At 46.5% G+C, this 18,947-nt stretch overlaps 1 protein-coding gene and 1 pseudogene across 1 annotated transcript in view; both read right to left on the reverse strand.

The window, feature by feature from the left end:
- Nucleotides 1–1,504: 1,504 nt before the first annotated feature.
- Nucleotides 1,505–18,947, reverse strand: part of Lamc2 (laminin subunit gamma 2) — a 62,206-nt gene continuing 44,763 nt past the window's right edge. The window contains exons 12-23 of the mRNA XM_021170094.2: nucleotides 18,167–18,312; nucleotides 16,000–16,162; nucleotides 15,503–15,708; nucleotides 13,550–13,629; nucleotides 12,367–12,516; nucleotides 10,550–10,694; nucleotides 9,403–9,552; nucleotides 8,793–8,907; nucleotides 7,639–7,838; nucleotides 5,720–5,878; nucleotides 5,530–5,629; nucleotides 1,505–3,022 (exon numbers count right to left, since the gene is read on the reverse strand). Of these exons, the coding sequence (XP_021025753.1) occupies nucleotides 2,769–3,022; nucleotides 5,530–5,629; nucleotides 5,720–5,878; nucleotides 7,639–7,838; nucleotides 8,793–8,907; nucleotides 9,403–9,552; nucleotides 10,550–10,694; nucleotides 12,367–12,516; nucleotides 13,550–13,629; nucleotides 15,503–15,708; nucleotides 16,000–16,162; nucleotides 18,167–18,312 (1,868 nt within the window). The 3' untranslated portion in view covers nucleotides 1,505–2,768. The remainder of the gene's footprint in view (nucleotides 3,023–5,529; nucleotides 5,630–5,719; nucleotides 5,879–7,638; nucleotides 7,839–8,792; nucleotides 8,908–9,402; nucleotides 9,553–10,549; nucleotides 10,695–12,366; nucleotides 12,517–13,549; nucleotides 13,630–15,502; nucleotides 15,709–15,999; nucleotides 16,163–18,166; nucleotides 18,313–18,947) is intronic.
- LOC147006167 (large ribosomal subunit protein uL18 pseudogene) lies at nucleotides 11,343–12,214 on the reverse strand (annotated as a pseudogene).

Here is an 18,947-nt window from a genome sequence, read left to right on the forward strand (position 1 = left end):
GAGCTTGCAAAACATGTAAAAGAAGACCAATAAACACAGTCTCGGTCCTTGAGATTTGGTCCAAACAGTGGACAGGATTGAGTACCTTTTGACCCTTTTCTCTGCCCTCCGTAGAGTCCTAGAAGGAAACCACATCCTGGAAGAACATCAGAACTACATCGGCTAAGGAGTCAGCCTCTGTGGGCAGTTTTGTTTCTGCCCCTCTCGTTGGCTATGAGCTGCAGTAGATAAGGTTGGGTGTAACAGTCTACCAAGAGCACAGTTACCAGAAACTCCCAGGGGAGACATAGAAGAAATGAGTAATGAATGACAAGAACTCAGAAAACAAAATGTCCTTTCATCGGCAGGGTCAGATCAGGACTAACCCTAGGCTCGGGGTAGGCACCTCTTAGCCACAGCCTTCTTTTCCTTAGGGCCAGTTTTCCAGGTCCTCAGAAGACGAGGATGTCGTCTCTATTCCAGCCGTCCCGATAGTCACTTCTCACTGACCATCTCTACCGAGATCTCTGCCATTTGCCAAGAAGAACATCCTTAAAACTTTTTTTTTTTTTTTGAGATGTGGTCTCGTGTATCCCAGGCTAGCCTCAAACTCACTATGAGGCCAAGGGTAATAATTATTGATCCTCCTGCCTCGACCCTCAGAGTCCTGGAATTTCAGCTGTGTGACCATAGCCTGTTGTTTTATTTGGTGCTGGGGACCAGATCCGGGGCATTTTTCATGCTAGGTAGGAACTCCACCAACTGACCCACACTCATAACTTCTGTAACTATCCATCCAGTGGAGAATCTATGATTGCCGAGACATAGCTAACCAGCAGCGTGTACCCCCTTTCATGGTGTAGATTTGCCACTGAAAAATGGCTTCCTTTTAAGGAACCCTTTGCAAATGATAATAATCCTGGCCTACAACGGCTTCCCATGTGTCATCCTGTTCTTTCTCTTCCTCCCCCTCCCAAGGCAGTCCTAGAAGTCATATATTAAAAATGGCAGGGCTTAAATTACTGCAGGAAGCTTGTAAGCCACGGAACTGAGTATTCCCAGATAGAATTATCAGACTACTTCCACAAAGGACCAAGTCGTCAGACCTCCCATAACTTAGGGGTCACTGAGGACAAAGCACAATCCTTTTCTCATCTCCTTGGGTAAAAAACAATTGAGGCCTTAACTTACTGAATTGTAATTTATTGGAAGGCACCACATATATATATACCATGAACTGCATTTTACCTTTATTTTATGGTAGCTGAAAAGGGCAAGAATATTAATTATCACCTCCACCCAGTTTGGGTTACTCTAGGATAATTATTCATGCGTAGGATACAGCATCATCTAAATCTTAAGAGATGTTCTCATAGTTGGAAAGGGCAAAGTAGTGCTCTGAGGGATTGAAGATGTTAAGTCTAGAGCTGTCAACCTCAGGGTGGGATGTTCACTCCCCATCCTTCCACCCCCAACTAAGAGTTTAATAAAATCAGAAACTCAGCCCCAGCATCTAACACTCCTTCTTTATTTAATACACATCCATGAAAAGACAAGGAGATACAGAGGTGAGACAGTACAGGTCTTCCAAACTGAGGTCCCAGTGCCTCGGTTCCTTCAGCAATTCCCACTGGTATTGCCCTGATGCAACCGTCTGTGGCAACAGTGTGTTGTGGGAAGGGGTGGAGAGACAGCTGGAACATAGAGAAATGTGTACAACTCAGAGCGATCTCAACTTTGCCCTAACTCAAGTACCCTCATGGGAATGTCTTGCAACACATTATTAAGAAAAGAGGTTTCAAACCAAAGGGTGGGTGACTGCAATAAATATCACATGAGATGAACAAGGCATGGGAGTTTCCATTTACTTATTCTAATATTTGTTCTTCTCACTAGACACTCAACTCCATGAGAGTAGAGACTGTCCATACTGATCCATTCACCCCTGGCACACAGTAGTGACTCAATAAATATATGTTAGAAGGTTGGATTATCCCTGATTTAGGGAGAAAGAGAAAATAAGATACAATACACAGATGTATATGAGTTTTAGTGTTTCCAAAGAAGACTGGATTATGATGAATATATCTTTTAGATAACTCCACTTCCTTTAGTGCCCAGGACACATTTTCTTATATCACTTTGAAACTCAAAGGAAATACTTTCCCAATGATTGCTTGGCTGGTAAAAGATGCTTTCATAAAAAATATAGCCTCTGAGTTGTTCGCACCATTAGGAGAAAGGCTGTCACACTCAGGCCGAGAGCATGAAGGTGAGGGGTGGCAGCGGGCACCACTGCTCCACATGGACCAGATTTCCAGGTCTATACCCATCACTGCTCTCTGCACTCAGCATGAAGTGGAGGACATACTCATGTATTGGGTGGGCACTGGAGGAAATGTGGTGGACAAAAACATCTAGTGGGTGAAGCAAGAGTACTTTACTGGCCACAGCGGGATTAGATCTCTTGTCCTGACATAGCAGCAGGACTTTCTATATCCCAGAATTCAGTTTGTCACTGTTCTGAGCTCAGCATTTGTTGGTCCTTGATCAATCTCATACTCAACGCTATCTGCCTCACTGCCAGCACCAGGAAGCAAACAGTATTATATTGGTACAGGAAGACATCCACCCGCCCATGGTCTCAGGGATGGAATCAGGTCCAATAGACCTGAACAAACCCATTAAATGTGTTCAGATAGCCTGAGCCCAGCCCATCCACACGAGATGGCTCCTGACCCCTGAGGTCTGTGTCCTTTCACCACAGTGGACAAATCTCTATGACAACTTCACTGTTGCTCAAGAGCTTGAGTATTGTAGCAGCCTGGGGGCAGGTTGTCTCGAATGTTCTCTAGGTTCTTCACATCAGCTAGAATTCCATCTATGCTGGTCTCCAGCAGATGGAGGTGGTTCCTCTGCCGACGCACCCTCTCCTCCAGGTCAGACATCAAGGGCCGAAGTCGACTGTTGATCTGGGTCTTGGCTTGGAAAAGCTCTTGTTCTAATAGCATCATCCCTTTTTCATCCACACTGCCAGGCTGGTCTGTTTTAGGGAACAAGAAGGATGTTAGTAGAGACAAGCTGTCTCGAGACCTCGAGGAACACATGCACCGGCCCTTCTGAGATCCTAACAAACTCTGCCCAGAGAAAACAGCTTGCCATACACTGAGATGGCCTCACTTTCAATTAAGAATGAAGTAGAAATCTTCCTAAGAACATGAGGCCTGCGTCTGTGCTATGAACAGCCTAGTTCAAGACTAAGCTCCATAGTGTAGCCAATGAAGTTCCGAGTTCTATTTGGTTGAGATAACGGATCGGTGAGCTGAGAAGGCTGAAGGTTATAAGGGGCTGAAAGTTGTCTGAGGTCTAGCATAGCTCACCCCTGGGATCTAAACTAACTCCAAACAGACTTTCTGTATCACCCCGAGGAAGTATCTTGCTGTTTTATATTAGGAGACCTTTAGAAATAGGCTGAGCCACAGGGTTTACAAAGGCCAGGGTGTCCTTAGCTCTTTGGAGGATGGATTCCAGCTGCTAGGGAAAGAGGCATGACTTCATTCTGGCTCCATGTCTGCTCATTCCATTTATAACAAATGCCATGGCATTTCTACCTGTACACTCTATAAAACCAATGTCAACATGAGAGTACCAGGTCATATACATTTAGTTCAAGTAGATTAAGTACTTCCCAGTGGGTTCACACTCAAGGTCGGGCTGCCTCATGTGTCTGAGCCTCAGTGATAGGATTTGCCTCCTCCTGATGTGTGTGTGTGTACATATGCCACAGAACATGTACAAAGGCCAGAGGAAAACTTGTGAGAGTCAATTCTAGGATTTGAGCTTATTATACTGAGCTTATTATACTGAGCGCACTTAATGAGCTATTACCCCCAAACTCAAGAGACTGCCTAAAGTAGAAGTTATACCACAGTGAAAAATACTGACCCGATGGACCCTTCAGGGAAAACTTCAAGAATTAGGGGTTGTGTCCCAGCACAGCAAATGAGTGAGCTTGGGAGTGAAGTAATGTGTACGGGAAGCCACATTCAGGAAGAGAACAGGACAGGAACAAGGAGGGAGACACGGATCTCAGGGGAAGCCCCGCCCCACTGTTTACTGGGTGCTGTGCATCCTTGGTTTACCCCCATGTGAAGCACAATAATAAAACCCATCTCCCCAAATGCTAACAAGACTTAAATGGTCATGCCCTGAGAGCTCCTGGCACAGTCCCTGACAGGTAGTAAATGGTTAGCACTTCCTACCACCCTCCCTCCCACTCATGTTCCCTTTAAAGGCCCCATTAATTTCATTACCATTCTTTAGAATGCTAGCCCATGCTGCTAAAATCTTAACTGGGGAGATCTTATCTTTCATCTTTAGAGGACATTTTACTCTCTGGGGCTTACTGGATCACAAATAGACCCATTAGTGTAACAGCACAGACAATACTGGCCTGTCAGTGATAATCCTCCATGAGGCAGTCAGGCATTGCAATTGTTCTACTGAACCAGTGAGGCATAGCTGAGGCTTCTCCTGGATGTCATGGGAATACGTGACCCAGCTCCTAGTCCCTACCCACTGGAGTCTCCGTTGATGAGGGCCCCCTATTAACTATTAACTTTAGACTTCAACTTTTTAAACAAGTATTTATGTGGGCATATACATGCATGTGTGTGTGTTCATGTTCTATATGAGTTCAGGTGCCCATGGAAGCCAGAGAGGGTATTAGATGCCCCTGGTGTGGAGTTACAGATGCCCAACCTGAGTCCTGGGAAGGTAAAGGGGATTTTCCTCTGGAAGAAAGAACAAATGTTGTTGGCCAATGAGCCAGTTCTGCAGCCCCCAGAGTTAGACTTTTAATTAACAGCAGTTTTCTTTGGGTAATAACTATAGGGAAACCCGATTCCCTGCTGTACTGTGCTAGTAAATCTATCCTATCCTAAAATCCATGAATCTCCCGCTCTTTGCACATTTCCTCCAGGTTACTTATCCAGGAGGCTCCTCTTTTCCCAGTTGGTCATAACAGGTATAGGTTTGTTTAGGGAGGAACATCATCAGATTTAGCAGATGGTCCTTCAGACCAAGGCAGCCCATTGCTCAAACCTTTCCCTCCCCACTTGTTCTGCCTCATAACTGGCTCCTGTCTGTTTCCAACAGTTCCCACATGGCCTTCTTTGCCTCTAAGCCCCCCACTCCATAACTTCTCTCTGGTGCAGTGATGTGGTTACTCTCCTCCTTAAGACTGCCCCGGGGACCCCTCAGGCTCAAGACCAGGACCCTCAAGCTGACCAGACTTCTGGGAATTTCCTGGAACACACCCAGTGCTCTGACTCACAGCCCTTCACTCCCAGATACAAGTGCTCAGTGACTCATCTTAGACATGGTAAGATGGAAAATGTAAAGCAACCTGGCCCAAGTGTCTGGGCCCTGAGACAAAGCAGACTTCCAGATGGTCTCAGGGAAAGTTGAGATCCCCACACATCCGGACTAAGAATGTCAAGTCCTCTGGGGACAGACCCTGGGCTGGAAAGCTGTGGATGCTCTACAGACCTATGAGGTGTAGGATGCCGTCCAATGTGTTGAGCGTGTCTTGGATGGTAACTCCAGCACTCGTGGCTCTGGCATCAGCTTGCTGGGCTTCAGTAATCACCTGAGGACAAGTGAGTACAAAGGTGTTCTGAGAGGTTATTTTTGTCTTGGCAACTAAAGAGAGCGCACATGGAAAGACGCCTGCACTCACCAGCTGCACCGCGTCCTTATCCGTGTCAAACTCCAGCTCCTTCCTGGCCAGCTCCCCCTCCATCTCTCTCATCTCGCTCTTCAGAGTGGCCAGTCCCTTCTCCATGGCCAAGGCCCCATCTGCTGTCACATTGGCTTCCAAGTTCAGACTCCCTATCTCCTGAGAGAATACAAGGAGCCAGGATGTGAGGAAAGGGAGGGTGAGGCTCAAAACATCTCAAGGACAATTGGAGAAAAAAAAAAATCTGTGCCTGGCTCAGATGGAGCAAGTCAGATGGACAATGAGAGAGTCAGACTTCAGGACACACCCTTCTCCAGGCTGGCCCTCAAGCAAGTTAGTTCTAGGTTAGCTCTCTAGAGACTAGGAGGGTCAGTGCGAAAACACTGGTTCTCTTTCAGTTCAGTGCCTAGAAAATTTCTAACGCAATCGGGAAAGCATTCGAACAAACCCAGAGGGCAAGAAACATCATTCTCTGACACTCACGGGCTTTAGTCCAAAGACTCACCTGGTCTTTGGAACAACTTTACAAGGATTTCCCCAAGACAGTTGTACTTGGAATACAGACCTGGAGTTAACTGTAGTGGTGGGATTTTGTCTTTGCAGGGAAAAAGTTCATCAATGCCTTTATCAATAAGCTACAATTAAACAGTTGCAGGTATCTTTATGCTAGATGCCATATAAAGGAAGGTTTATAAAACTGCCCTCAAGGGGAATTGTTAGAAATTATAGTTTGTAGGTTACCAAGCAGTCTTAAAAGTGAGGTCGAATAGTCTAGATGCCCAAGACCTCTTGACTTCCTGGAGTGGCACCAGCTCCCTAGAAATCCTTAAGTAAGCAGGAAAGAGGTCGCTTTCAGCGGAGAAGCATTCCTTCGCTGGAGCTCTAGGCATGGCAGAGCTGGACCTCAGTTCTCTTGAATGCTCTTATCTCCATCCCTAGCACCAAGCACGCACAGTGCCGGACAGACTAAAATAGGCCCAGCTGAGACAAAGGTTATAGAAGGCTCTAGAGCACGGGGATTTCATATCCAGAATCAAAACGCTGATGTCAATTGTTACAAGTTAAATTTACATCCTAAAACTCATGTTGAAGTCCTAAGGGCTAGGGATGCTTCTCAGCGGGAGAGAGCTTACCAGCACGAACAAAGACATGGTGGATGGAGTCTTTGGTGCCTTACACACCTCTCTCAACTCAGAAGATGACCTTATTTGAAAACTGACTGTTGCAGATGTAATTAGCTACAATGAAGTTACACTGGACCCTTAATTCAGTGAGACTGATATCTTCTTATAAGATAAGACTGAGATATGAATATAGTGGCCAGCCTGGGCTACATAGTGAGACCATGTCTTGAAGATGAAGGAGAAGGAGAGGAAGATGGGAAGAAGAAGAAGACGAGAAGGGGAAAGAAGAAGGAGGAAGGAGGATAGAGAAAGGAAGAGATGACAGAGGACTCCGGGGATCACACAAGCAGGGAGTGGACGAATAAAGCTATGCACCACGGAAGACCAGGATTGACTGCCCTCCTCTGCAGCTGGCAAGAGGAAAGGAAGAATTCTCCCTGAAGCTGTCAGGAGAAGTGGAGCCCTGGGCGACTAATTTCTCATTCTAACCTCCTGAATGGTGCAAAAGTAACTTCTATTTTTCCAAGTATTTTCTGATAGCAGCCTTAGAAATCTTCATAGTAAACAACTCTGGGTATTCTCCACAGTGCTGTTCAAAGGAACACGGAATATGGTGTATTGGCTGCTAGCCAGTGACAGAATCCATCCAGCAGGGGTGGGCGTGTAGAGCGAGACTGCTGTGCCCTCTCCAGGACTCTGAGCCATAGGGGCTGAACTGAGCTGAAACTCTCTCTCCCTGGAACAGGGCTGTGTTGGGCACTGCCTGGGACAGCCTGTATATCCATTTTTCTTTACCTGCTCTATCTCACTGCTGATCTCCAGGGCCTCCCTAGCTGCGTTCTTTGCCCGTTGGGTGTCAGCAGCGGCGCTCCCCAGGGCCGTTTCTGCTTGCTGGGTCTTGTCACTGGCATCTGCAACCTTCTGGCTAATAGAGGAGAGTCTCTTCATGGCCTCTTCAGCCTCTGCTTTTCTGTCTTCAACCTGCAGATCAAACTCTAGAATGAAGAAAAAAGAAGAGAAAAGAAAAAAAAAATGCCACAGAGACAACTGAATGAGAGAGCCTGGTGTTCTGAGGAAAATCCCTGAAAGGGACCGATTACTAGCTAGGGGTGAGATGCTGCAGCTGGGATTAGCCTTTCTTTCCCAAGAGAAAAAGGTCTCAAAGGAGCCACTGAGGGAGCTGTCAGCTTGCCCTAGGTCCCCACCACTGCAAGGATATCAACATCCAAAGTAGACAAAGAACAGGTGACTCTCTTTAAAGACTGAAGACTTAAGTCCAAGCCTGAAGCCAAAGAGCAGAGCTGGGGGTGTCGTCACAGAAAGTGGGGTGTCGTCACAGAAAGTGGGATGTCGTCACAGAAAGTGGGGTGTCGTCACAGAAAGTGGGGTGTCGTCACAGAAAGTGGGGTGTGGTTGCAGAGCTGGGGTGTGGTTGCAGTAGGTATAGAGGAACTTTCTATGAAGAGAATCCTAAGTCTTTAGAAATGATTCCCTTTTGTTTGCTAGTGAATAATGCTGAATTAAACCAAGTATCTTCAAGATACACCTCAGACTCCCTGGGAGTCACAAGTCATTACCTCAGAGCAGGCATATTGGAAGCAACCAAGCCACCCAAGGAAAGGAGAATATCAACACAGTTGTGACATACTGGTATGAAGGACCCTAGAGATCACCTGGTCCCCTTAAGGAGGACACAGGGATCTAGAAAGGTCATGCAGAGAGCTTGAGCTGGTCCTAGGGCCCAGTGAGGGTCAGAACTCAGGACTCCTGGCACTTAGGTGGAATGACTTCCACCACCTAGGTCAAGTACTAATGAGATCATCATTACCTTAGTAAGGTAGTGACTAAGCACCTATTAATAACCCAAATACACCCACCATTTAAGGAGGCAAAGGAGCATTTAAATGAATCACGAGTGTCCCTTTAAATCTGGATCACACAGCACTAACCTCGGAGGTTCTTCAGGATGTTCTCAACTTCATAAAAAGTGGCATTGCCCATACTTAGCGCTTCTTGGGCTCTGTTTTTAGCAAGGTTGGCACGGGAAAGCAGCTGATCTGAAGTCTGTAAATAGAACAAGATCAGAATGAGTGCATTCCTGCTAGCAAAATCACCCTGACACAACTTTTCCGTGACACCAGAGTGCTGTGCTGTGACTCACCGCAGTCTAGGGGTGCTGGAGCAGAGCCCTCTAGTATCTGATCAGGAACAAACTTTGTAATATATGTCTTTTAGAGGAAAGTCTCCAACTCTTTCCACCCTAAGGGGCAGGGATAGTTTTGCAAATCACAATCTTAAACACTAGCTAGTTCCTGAATCTAAGATGGACAGACTTGGACTAAAATGAGACCTACAAGACCTGGGTTCTCTTCCTAGGTTCAAATGCTGACTCAATGGGTGGGGTTAATTCCATCAAAACTCCAGTCTTGGTTACTCCCTCTGTAACCAGTGGCATCATGACCTTCGAAGGGTTTCTGGTTGTGGCTCTGGCTATTTCCACCCATACAGTTGGCATTCAGTGCGTGCTTATTGGCTGAGCGAGTGATTAACAGAAGGTACCTGTCTCCTATCCTTTCCAGTCTGTAAGAGCTGCCGTGTTTCTTTTTCCCAGTTCCCCAGATTGTTTCGCACACGTGTGAATGCATCTGTTTGTCTGGTCACCAGGTTTGAGAGAGAATCAGCCTTTTGTCTGATCCTCTTTGCTTCCACCTGTGGACACAAAGTTACAAATGAGTGTGACTGTCTGCTCACACGTCACCACACTGGCTTCAGGACCTGCTGTCACCATTTGAAAATACTGGCAGCCTTAAGAAGCCAAGAAAGCAGACACTGGCCCTAAAGGCCCAAAGCCTACCAGAAATGAGACAGGGTGCCAAGGAAAGACAGGCAGTACAACTCCCAAGAATACAGTAAACTTTGTCTCTGGTCTTTAAAAAAAAATTGTTAAAAACAAATGCTTTATCTATTCACAGAACATATCTCTACGGAGATCACTGTGAGGGTCTTTAGCTGTTGGGTTTGCAGGTGAACTTAATCCAACAAGGTTGCAATAGCTAGGAGATTGATGGCAGAAAAAAAAAGCAAGCTTTTTGATAGCAAAAGTCTTCTTCTTAGCAGTATCAAATGGATGTATCGAACTCCATTAAAATTCAATTTGAGGGTCTCCAGAACTGGGGGGGGAGGCATAAAACTTTCCTTGACTAAGGGGTTCAAGATTAAACATGCAAGTCATTTTCCCTTTCAGAGTCTAGACAACAGATGACAGGAAGCACCTGTCTCTTCCTAACACCAAGCCCAAAGTCCATGCTAGGTTTTAAATACGGGCTATCAGCCACGTGCTGGTTGACATGGGTGCTGGGGTATGTGTGTATGTGTGTGATGGGAAGCCTTTGTGGGGTGTAGGAGGCCTCTAGACCATGTGAGCTCTAAAGGCATTGTGCACACTCGCCGATCATTTCCTCTGTCCTCCGGAGACTCTGCCGCCCTTAGCAGGACAGAGCCAACGCAGGTACTGTGCCTTTAACCGTCTGAAACACTAAAGAAAAGAACCTCTTTCCCCTAATAAGCAATGAGTAATGTGACACTGACTGGCACAGCCATTGTGAAGAAGAAGCTGTAAGGTTGAACCTTGTTCTGCAATCTATAGAGAAGAAAGTTTCCGTGGCCGTTTGTCCGGGCGGCATGCACACAGGATCAGAGGCCTCACCTGAAAGGACAGATCACTGACTCCCTGAAGCTGAGAGGCTGAATCCAGGAGGCGGAGACTGTGCTGATAAGACCTATCAGCTTCAATGTCGGCTTGGGTGCCCTCCCTTGACAGCTGCTGGGTCAGGGACTTGGTTTTCTCTAATCTGTGGGGAGAAAAAGTGAATGGTTAATAATAATAATAATGATAATAATAATAGCAATAATGGAGGGGGAAAACAAGACCTTATGATATAGCTTTGACAGGTCTGAAACTTACTGCACTCCTGCCTCCAAGAACTAGGATTACAAATACAAACTATATATGTATATATAAAATTCATCTTGTTGTTTTTAAAAATATGTAGTTGGGCCAGGAGGCATGATTATCAAAGTGTTTAGGAGGCAGAGACAAGTAGGTCTCTGTGAGTTGGAGGTCAACCAGAAGCTGGCGACTTAGTGCCTCACAGTCCCTCTCCCCATCCTCCTCAGGCAGTGTGTACATGTGCGTGTGTTTGTGTATAGGTTTGGTCAGAAAAATTCAACTCAAGCTTCCCAACTGCTGATCATCTAAGTGCTATTTTCCTGTCGCTGGCCCTGTCAGATGGCTTTCTATAGCCTTCATAAGCTGGAGGGAGACCATCTCTCCCTGTGTTGTCATGTCTCAGTCAGAATGCAAGTTTTACTTAGACACCATAACCTTTCTTTTCCTAGTCTTAAAAATACTTTCCCCAAAGTAACACCCATCCTCTTGCCTATGCTGTTGTTGCTGTTATATTATTATTATTACTATTATGATGATGTCAATAATTGCTTTAGTTCTCTGCAGCCTGTTCCTGAGCTCCAAGGGAGCTTGCCCTCTTCTAAGCACCCTGATCTGTGATGGTTCCACCGCCTCCTCCTCACATCTCTCTTAGGCTTTGTCTCTTAGGCTGGATCCTCTTGGGTTGCAGCTTGAGCAGTATTCGCCATCGCCTCCCTGTCACGTCTGGAGCTCCAGAGTTCTTTGTGTACTGAGAGAACTCTTTCTTAGGAGCATCCTGATCTTCCCCCACTAGGCAACACATGTCGCCTGGAATGGTCTGACCCATGCTGTGCTTCCCATGTACTTCTGCAGTGAATTTGCTTTCCGAGGCATAACCAGGGAATCGCTAGGCACTACGAGGATAGACAAGCCTCCATCCACGGCTCCCTTCATGACCCTCAAAGTTTTGTGGCCAGTTATAGTTCAAACAAGACCTGCATCCAAATAGCAAACGACGGTACCAGCAGGTTGGCCACCGGTGCTTCCCACATTGCGCTCCTCTCCAGTCACTTTCACTTGGCCTTCCTAGAGCTTCTCCATGCCAATCCTACTGAGAAGCCTGTGGGCCAGCAGCAGGCTAGCACAAAAGGCTGCAACCTGATTTGGCAGGCCAACGTCTACACTGTGCTTTGGTAGTTCATGTGTGTACGCTGTGCAGACCGCCATATCCCCTCTCTGCGGACACATGGAACCTGCCAGGTGAGATCTGGTAGGTACGTGAACCATCACCCTGTATTTAGGTGTGCTGTACTTATTTTTATCCTGGGTTACCAGCCATTTCCCAGCACAGTAGTCAGTTGTACCTTCTTACAGCCTTCTAAGTCTCACTTGCTGTCTCTTAAAGCAGGTCTTATTCTTGGTAGCTTTCATCCGGGACCCCATCCTGAAGAGCAGAAACCCACCATAGCGACTCCACACAAACCTCCTTCTTATTACTAATGTATAGTTTCACGTGCCTCTCAAGTGTGGTTTGCACTATACACTGGGAGCTGTCAGCTTTTATGGCTCCCCAGATGAGGACACGTTGAACATACTTTCCCATAAGACCTTGTACCACGGAGCTGTCCAAGACGCCGCTTCCGCCTCCTCCACTCAGAGCCTTGCGGGCCAACGAAAGTGCTTGCTTGGAATAGTCCTCAGTTTCCCTTGCCAGTTGCTTCATTGCGTGAGCTGACTCAGCGTGGCTGAAGACATTAAAGATAAAGAATTAGGGTTTTCGTAGAAAGATCAGCACAGGTTAGTAACATCCATCTTTCTTGCAGGAAAGAATAAAGGATGCAGTTTGACTTGTGAAAGCCAGACTAAACTGACTTGAAAGCATGGGGTTGGAGGAACAACCGAGAGAGAAGCAGATGCTCTCAGCCTCACAGTGCTACCCTTCTGTGGTCATTTCCATTTAAGCCATTCTCAGAGAAGGTATGGTGAGGGTAGCTGGTGGTGGTCAGTTCAGAGTGACAGACTATTTTGCTTATAAGCTGTTTTCCCGCAAGCAGAACCCCAGAGGTTTTATACATCCAGAGTCCACCTCCTTACTCCTTACCCTGGATACAGCTTTAGAGTGGGCCTGCAACTATGGAGGCAAAAATCTGTCAGTAAAAATCTCCCGTAGCCTTCTGATCTCCTGGTTCTAGGAAGTAGCTTTAAGATAACAAAAGCCAGGGCCTCAGGAGGCAGCCCCTCTGCAGACTGGATTCCACCCGAGATTAGCAGAGCCTGCCACCCTGCCAGCCAAAGCTTTTGAATGTGGTAGGATTTATAGTGAGGAGCCAGGACCAAGGGAGCTAGCTGCCTGTCATCTGTGAGGTCCTGCAGAGCCGGTTTCCAGGGGGAAGGTCCTTTTGTACACTCTGGCCCCCATAAGCAAGCAAACAACTCGTTGCTACTTGTTCTCAGGCCTGGTGTGGGAGTTGTGGAGTCCCTGAAAGCTGCAGACACCCGTTTCCAGAGGCTGATTCACTTCACAAGGCCAGAAGACTCCCATCTAACGCAGCCGTTTAAAGCCCTCTGTGAGTCAGAGAGAAAGCTGGAAGGGAACACTTTCATCAGTTCCTGCCAAACAGCCCTGTGGACGCTCTGTCCCTGCCATTCCCTGAAAGCCAAGTGCTTCAAAGCGGCTTCAAGGCAGGGGAGGGCTGCAGAGGGGCCTGCAGGGGGGCAAGTCCTGAATGCTCCTGAGTCTTGCCTGGAGCAGGGGTGTCAAACACTGCTGCTGTTTACCTGTCTGCCAATCTTGTAGCCTCCTGAGCCAGACTTTTAAACCCATTCGGCCCCGCGTAGTGCTCAGAGGAATGGATATTCTAGGGAATAAAGGGAGTAGGTTAACATTTGCATTTGGTTCTGGAGCCTAAACAGAAGTGCCAGAAGGATTCTCACTAGCCACCACAAAAGTCCAGACCCTGGCATAACAAAGGTCCCTGTCACCAAGATCACCCAGAAGAAGCTTGCTCTGGCAAGAACAAAGTAGGTATCCAATTTCAAGAGAAGTCTTTGTAAAATGGATGAATCTAAAAGTATATCTATATCTATATCTATATCTATACCTATACCTATATCTATCTCTATTTCTTTCTCTGACTTGGTGCTGCTCACTTGTAATACTTTGGAGGCAGATGCAGGAAGATGGTGATATTGAGGCTAGCCTCAAAAAATACACTATATATCTCTCAAGGTATATGCGTGTGTGCTCAAGAGTGTGTGTGTGCTTGAGGGTGTGTGTGTGTGTGCTCGAGGGTGCACATGCATGTATGTGTATGTGCTTAAAGGGTGTCTGTGAATGCATATTTGTCTGTATATACATCTTGGATGCCTTTCTTTTTTACTCTTTACCTGATTTTTTTGAGATACTTGGAACTTGTCATTTGGGCTAGAGGGCTGGCCAGTGATTCCCTGGGACCCTCCTGACTCTGTCCCCATGTACAGTACTGGGGCTGTGGGCATGCACCATCACAGCTGGCTTGTAAGCGATACACTCACTGAGCCCTTTCCCCAGACTGATGTAGCAAGTTTTAACAACAGTAATAATGGTAACTGGACCATGGGGGGTTTACAAAAAAAAATTTTTTTTTACAATAAACACTTTTTAAATGGGGAATCAAAAACATTTTTCTTTAAAAGATTTCTTTCTTTATTTATTATATGTAAGTACACTGTAGCTGTCCTCAGATACTCCAGAAGAGGGCACCAGATTTCATTACGGATGGTTGTGAGCCACCATATGGTTGCTGGGATTTGAACTCGGGACCTTTGGAAGAACAGACGGCACTCTTAACCACTGAGCCATCTTGCCAGCCCCCCAAAACACTTTTAATGTGATTTCTTTACTACTAGCTGATTATCTTTCGATTTCCTTTTTAGTTTAATTCATTGCTCTTGTGTTTGAATCAGGGTTTCTTATATCCTAGGCTGGCCTCTGAGTGGTCCGCCTGCCTTCACCAAACTCAGCCCAATTCCTCTATTCCTCTCTACTTATTATTCTTCCTATTATCCTTGCTGTTTGTTTGGGTTGGTTTGAGTCAGGAGCTCACTGTATAGAGGAGACTGACCTTGAACTTGCTGTGCTTCCACCTGGGCCTCCAGAGTGCTGGGATCATAGGCGTTTTTGCCACTAGGCCTGGCCACTCTATAGCCTTCAAACTCATAAATACAAGGGGCTCAATCATGTCTCCCTCTCCTATTGCACCTTGAACTACTCAAGGTGTGTGTGCCGGTTATATGGGCACAAGTTCACTCTCTCACTTTCAGTCCCATGTCCTTCAGCTTCCATCAGACCCATTCCTCTCCTCCATTTTATTCATTCATTAATTCAGTTGTCTTTTTTTTTTCTTATGCGGCAGACAAATATAACAGCCACATACTATACTAGGGGCTGAGAATACAAATATAAGCTAAGTTAAATTCTACAGATAAGAGGGAAGGCAGGATTCTGTCTATTGTGAAAGGGTGGCTAGAGAGAAATCAACTATAGAGGGATGTATAATGCAGTTCCATGGGAAACTGCAGGTGGCCAAGGACACAAGGCATAGACAAGCCTGTGACAAAGAAGAAAAGCCCAGCTACCTGCCAGGTCAATCAAGAAATCCAGGGACAGAGAGTCAGCCAGTGAGACCTGTGGGGCAGTAGTGAGATTCAACATGGCCACAATAAATGGACACGCTAACTAGGCAAACATACAGTGTTCTGCAAGGAAGCTTCGCTTTCTGCCAGACTCAGGCGCATCTGAGAGATGAGTCTGCTCGTATCCTGAACTCGGTTCTGATGCTGACTGCTCAGGGCCCGGATCCTTTCCGCAGTCATCTTGAGGTCATCCAGGCGGGTCTTGTAGTTGTTCTCTTGGCTCCTTGCCTTGGCCAGCTGGAAGCCAAGGGCTCTCATTGCCCCTGCACACGAGGAGAAAAACAAGACAGATGCAGAATGACCGAGTTAACCCGCAAAGCTGAAGACTTGACTTAGAGATTAAATGAGAAAAATGTCAGTGACAAATATTTGTGACAGTTTTTCACCCTGTCATTCAGGTGCCAGGAGAATATAATAGACAACACCTCCACCCAGGCAAGTGCTGGCTGCAGAGACCACAGAGATGACGGCCATAAAGACCATAAAGATGACCCAGAATCACAGTTCTTTCTAGGGCATGAATCTCCTAGCTGATAAGCAGTTGGCCTCCTCACCTTCTGAAATCTGAGCTTCTCTTAGAATGTCTCGAAGGGCCTGCTCAGCCTGCTGCATCCTGCCTTCCAGCTCCCCACTGGGGACTGTACCACCACCACCACCACCCTGAGCCTTTGAAACCAGGGCCTCCAGGCTCTGGAGCTGCTGGGTAAACTGGTCCATCTGAAAGCACACAGGAAAGGAATCAGAAGGGGGCGGGGGGGGGGAGACCACACCATTCAGCTCCAGGGATGCAGCAGGTAGAAGGGTCAATAGCTTGGCATGCTTGGTTCGTTGCGGTGGTTCAAATCTAGACTCTTGAGCTAGACCGGCTGAGTGAGGATTCTGGCCCGCTGCTTTAACCAGTGACCTTGGGAAATCATCTTCTAATCTTAAACAGCGGCAATAAAAACATACTGTTCACATGGCTATTCTTTGTGCTGAAGGAGTTGCTATTTGTAAGTGCTAAGAACAGAGCCTGGCACCTAGACACTTCTAGAAAGGCTACTGGGGGACTAGAGATCTAGCCCAGTGTTCAAGTGCTTGCCCAGCAGACACAAGGTTCAGTTCTTAACACTACATAAAATGAAAATAAAATATATGATATTTAGCAAGATGTGTGATGGCAAACACCTGTAATCTTGGCATTGGGGGGAGGGAGGGGCAGAAGCAAGAGGATCATGGGTTCAAAGTCAGCCTCAGGCTCTATGGTACGTGTGAGGGCAGTGTGAGCTACATGAGGCCCTGTCTCAAACTAGCCTTCCAAAGGCTATTAAGTAGGTTAGAAAAAAAAAAAAAAAAAAAGATTGAGGGTCTGAGGAGATTGCTCAGTGGTTTAGAGCACTCATTGTTCCTAAAGAGGACCCAGGTTCAGTTCCTAGACCCACACAGTGGCTCACAATCATCTCTAACTCCAGTTCTAAAGGACCTGGTGCGTCCTTTGGATCTCTGTGGGCACCAGGCACACACGAAGTGCACAGACATACGTGCCAGCAAGATACCCCTATATATTTAAAAAAATAAGTAAAAACCAGATTGAGAGTGTTCTACATATGAAGTTCAATTTCCCCTTATTGTCCCACCTAGAAAAGAATGATTAGTAATTAAGAACATCAAGTACACTCATCTCTTAAGTTTAAAGTTGAGTTTTACCATTTTATTTTCTGAGACAAGATCTCACTCTGTAGCCCAGGCTGATCTCTGATCTGGGGCTTACTAGTTAGCCCAGGCTTGCCTGGAACTCTGGGCAACAGTCTCAGACACCTGCATTCTGGGGTGACACCCGAGTCACCACCATCAGCTCTGGAACTTGGTTTATAAAGACATCTTATGTGTAAGTAACGGTGGGAGGGGACCCAGCTGGGAAGCAGTGCATGGCAGCCCTGTCCTAATTTGTTCTCCGTTGCTGTGATTAACACCATGACCAAAAGAGGACTTGATTCAGACTCTGGGGATCATGAGCTACACTCCCAGTTCCATGGGCCAGGACACTTAGAAAGATCACAAGTACTTTCAGACATTAACCCTTAAAAACTGAATCTAGAATGCTCCCCCTCACCCCCAGATTCACTAAGTTGTCACGAGTCTAAGTGAGACTGGATCTTCCAGAGGATACTAAAAATGGTGTAGATGAGAAGGTAAACTTACCACAAAATTATTATACACACTATTTTAGTATACGTTAAAGTTTTTTATTGTGTATGTGCGTGTGTGGGTGCACATGCATGTACGTGTGTAGATGCGCATATGTGTGTGCATGTATACACGTGGCAGGGTATACTCCTGGATGTCAGAGGACATCAGGGGGGTGGTTCACTCCTACAGCCTTTACATGGGGTCTGGGAATTGAACTCAGGGTTTTCAGGATTGCTTCTAACCACTGAACTATCATCTCTCTTTCTCTCCACAGATATATATATATATATATATATATATATATATATACACACACACATATATACACATATATACATATATACACACACAGACACACACATATATATACATACACACACATATATTTATCTATCTATATCTATCTATATCTCCATATCTATATCTATGTCAATACCCATCCCCAGGCCCATCCCCAGGATATATGGGGGTTCCAGACCTGTGACAGAACCAGGGCAGAGAACCACTCAGAGTCTGATTGCCTGTGGCTGGGGGCTGGAGAAGGTGGCATACCTGAATCTTCACTTGATTGTAGCAAGCAGGACAACTGGTTAGGGCTGCGTGCTCACAGTTGAGGCCGCCAAAGCCTGGCTTGCAAACACAGCTGCCATCACCTCGACACTCTCCAGGCTCCGAGCCCATGGGGCTGCAGTTGCAAGCTAGAGATAAGAGGCAGATAAATGGTGTATTCCCACCCAACTTGACCCAGAATGGGAGGTACAGCTAGGCAAGAGAACCCTGAGGCTGTGTCAGATCCATCACCCCTCCGCTGTGGCCTCGAGCACATTCCTATAGAAGCCAGCCCAGGGAACCTCACAAGCATGATCTATGTGTGTGCGCTCGAATGCAGAGGTGCCAGGAAACTTATCATCTTTCTCCTCTCATCATGCCAAAAGCCTACTGGGTACTTCGCTGGCACCCTGATTTTGCTTATAAGGTGCATTTTTTTTTTCTGGCCTATTTTAAGCCAGCTGTAAACAGCGTCTTCTGTTTTCTAGCTGAGGAATGTGAGCTCAGAGGGTTTGCTCAGATCCTAGACCAAATGAAAAGAAGCTGCCATGAGAACTCAGAAGAGCCAGGGTTCCTTACTTCCCACTGCAGGGAAGGTAAGGAGGGGAGGCAGTGGCCCTCCTGTGTGCCAGGTTCTGTTCCGGAGACAAGGATGTACCAGTGGGAGAGATGCTACTCTGAAGATCCCACACTGCTCTCGGAGCTAAGTGCTCTGCCGTTACCTGCACATAGCTCCCACGCCTCTCCTTTTTAGTGTATGAACTCCGCAGGAGTAAGACTTAGT

Source organism: Mus caroli, unplaced genomic scaffold (assembly GCF_978045245.1).
Source record: "Mus caroli unplaced genomic scaffold, Mus_caroli_1 scaffold_1, whole genome shotgun sequence".
Lineage (NCBI taxonomy): Eukaryota > Metazoa > Chordata > Mammalia > Rodentia > Muridae > Mus > Mus caroli.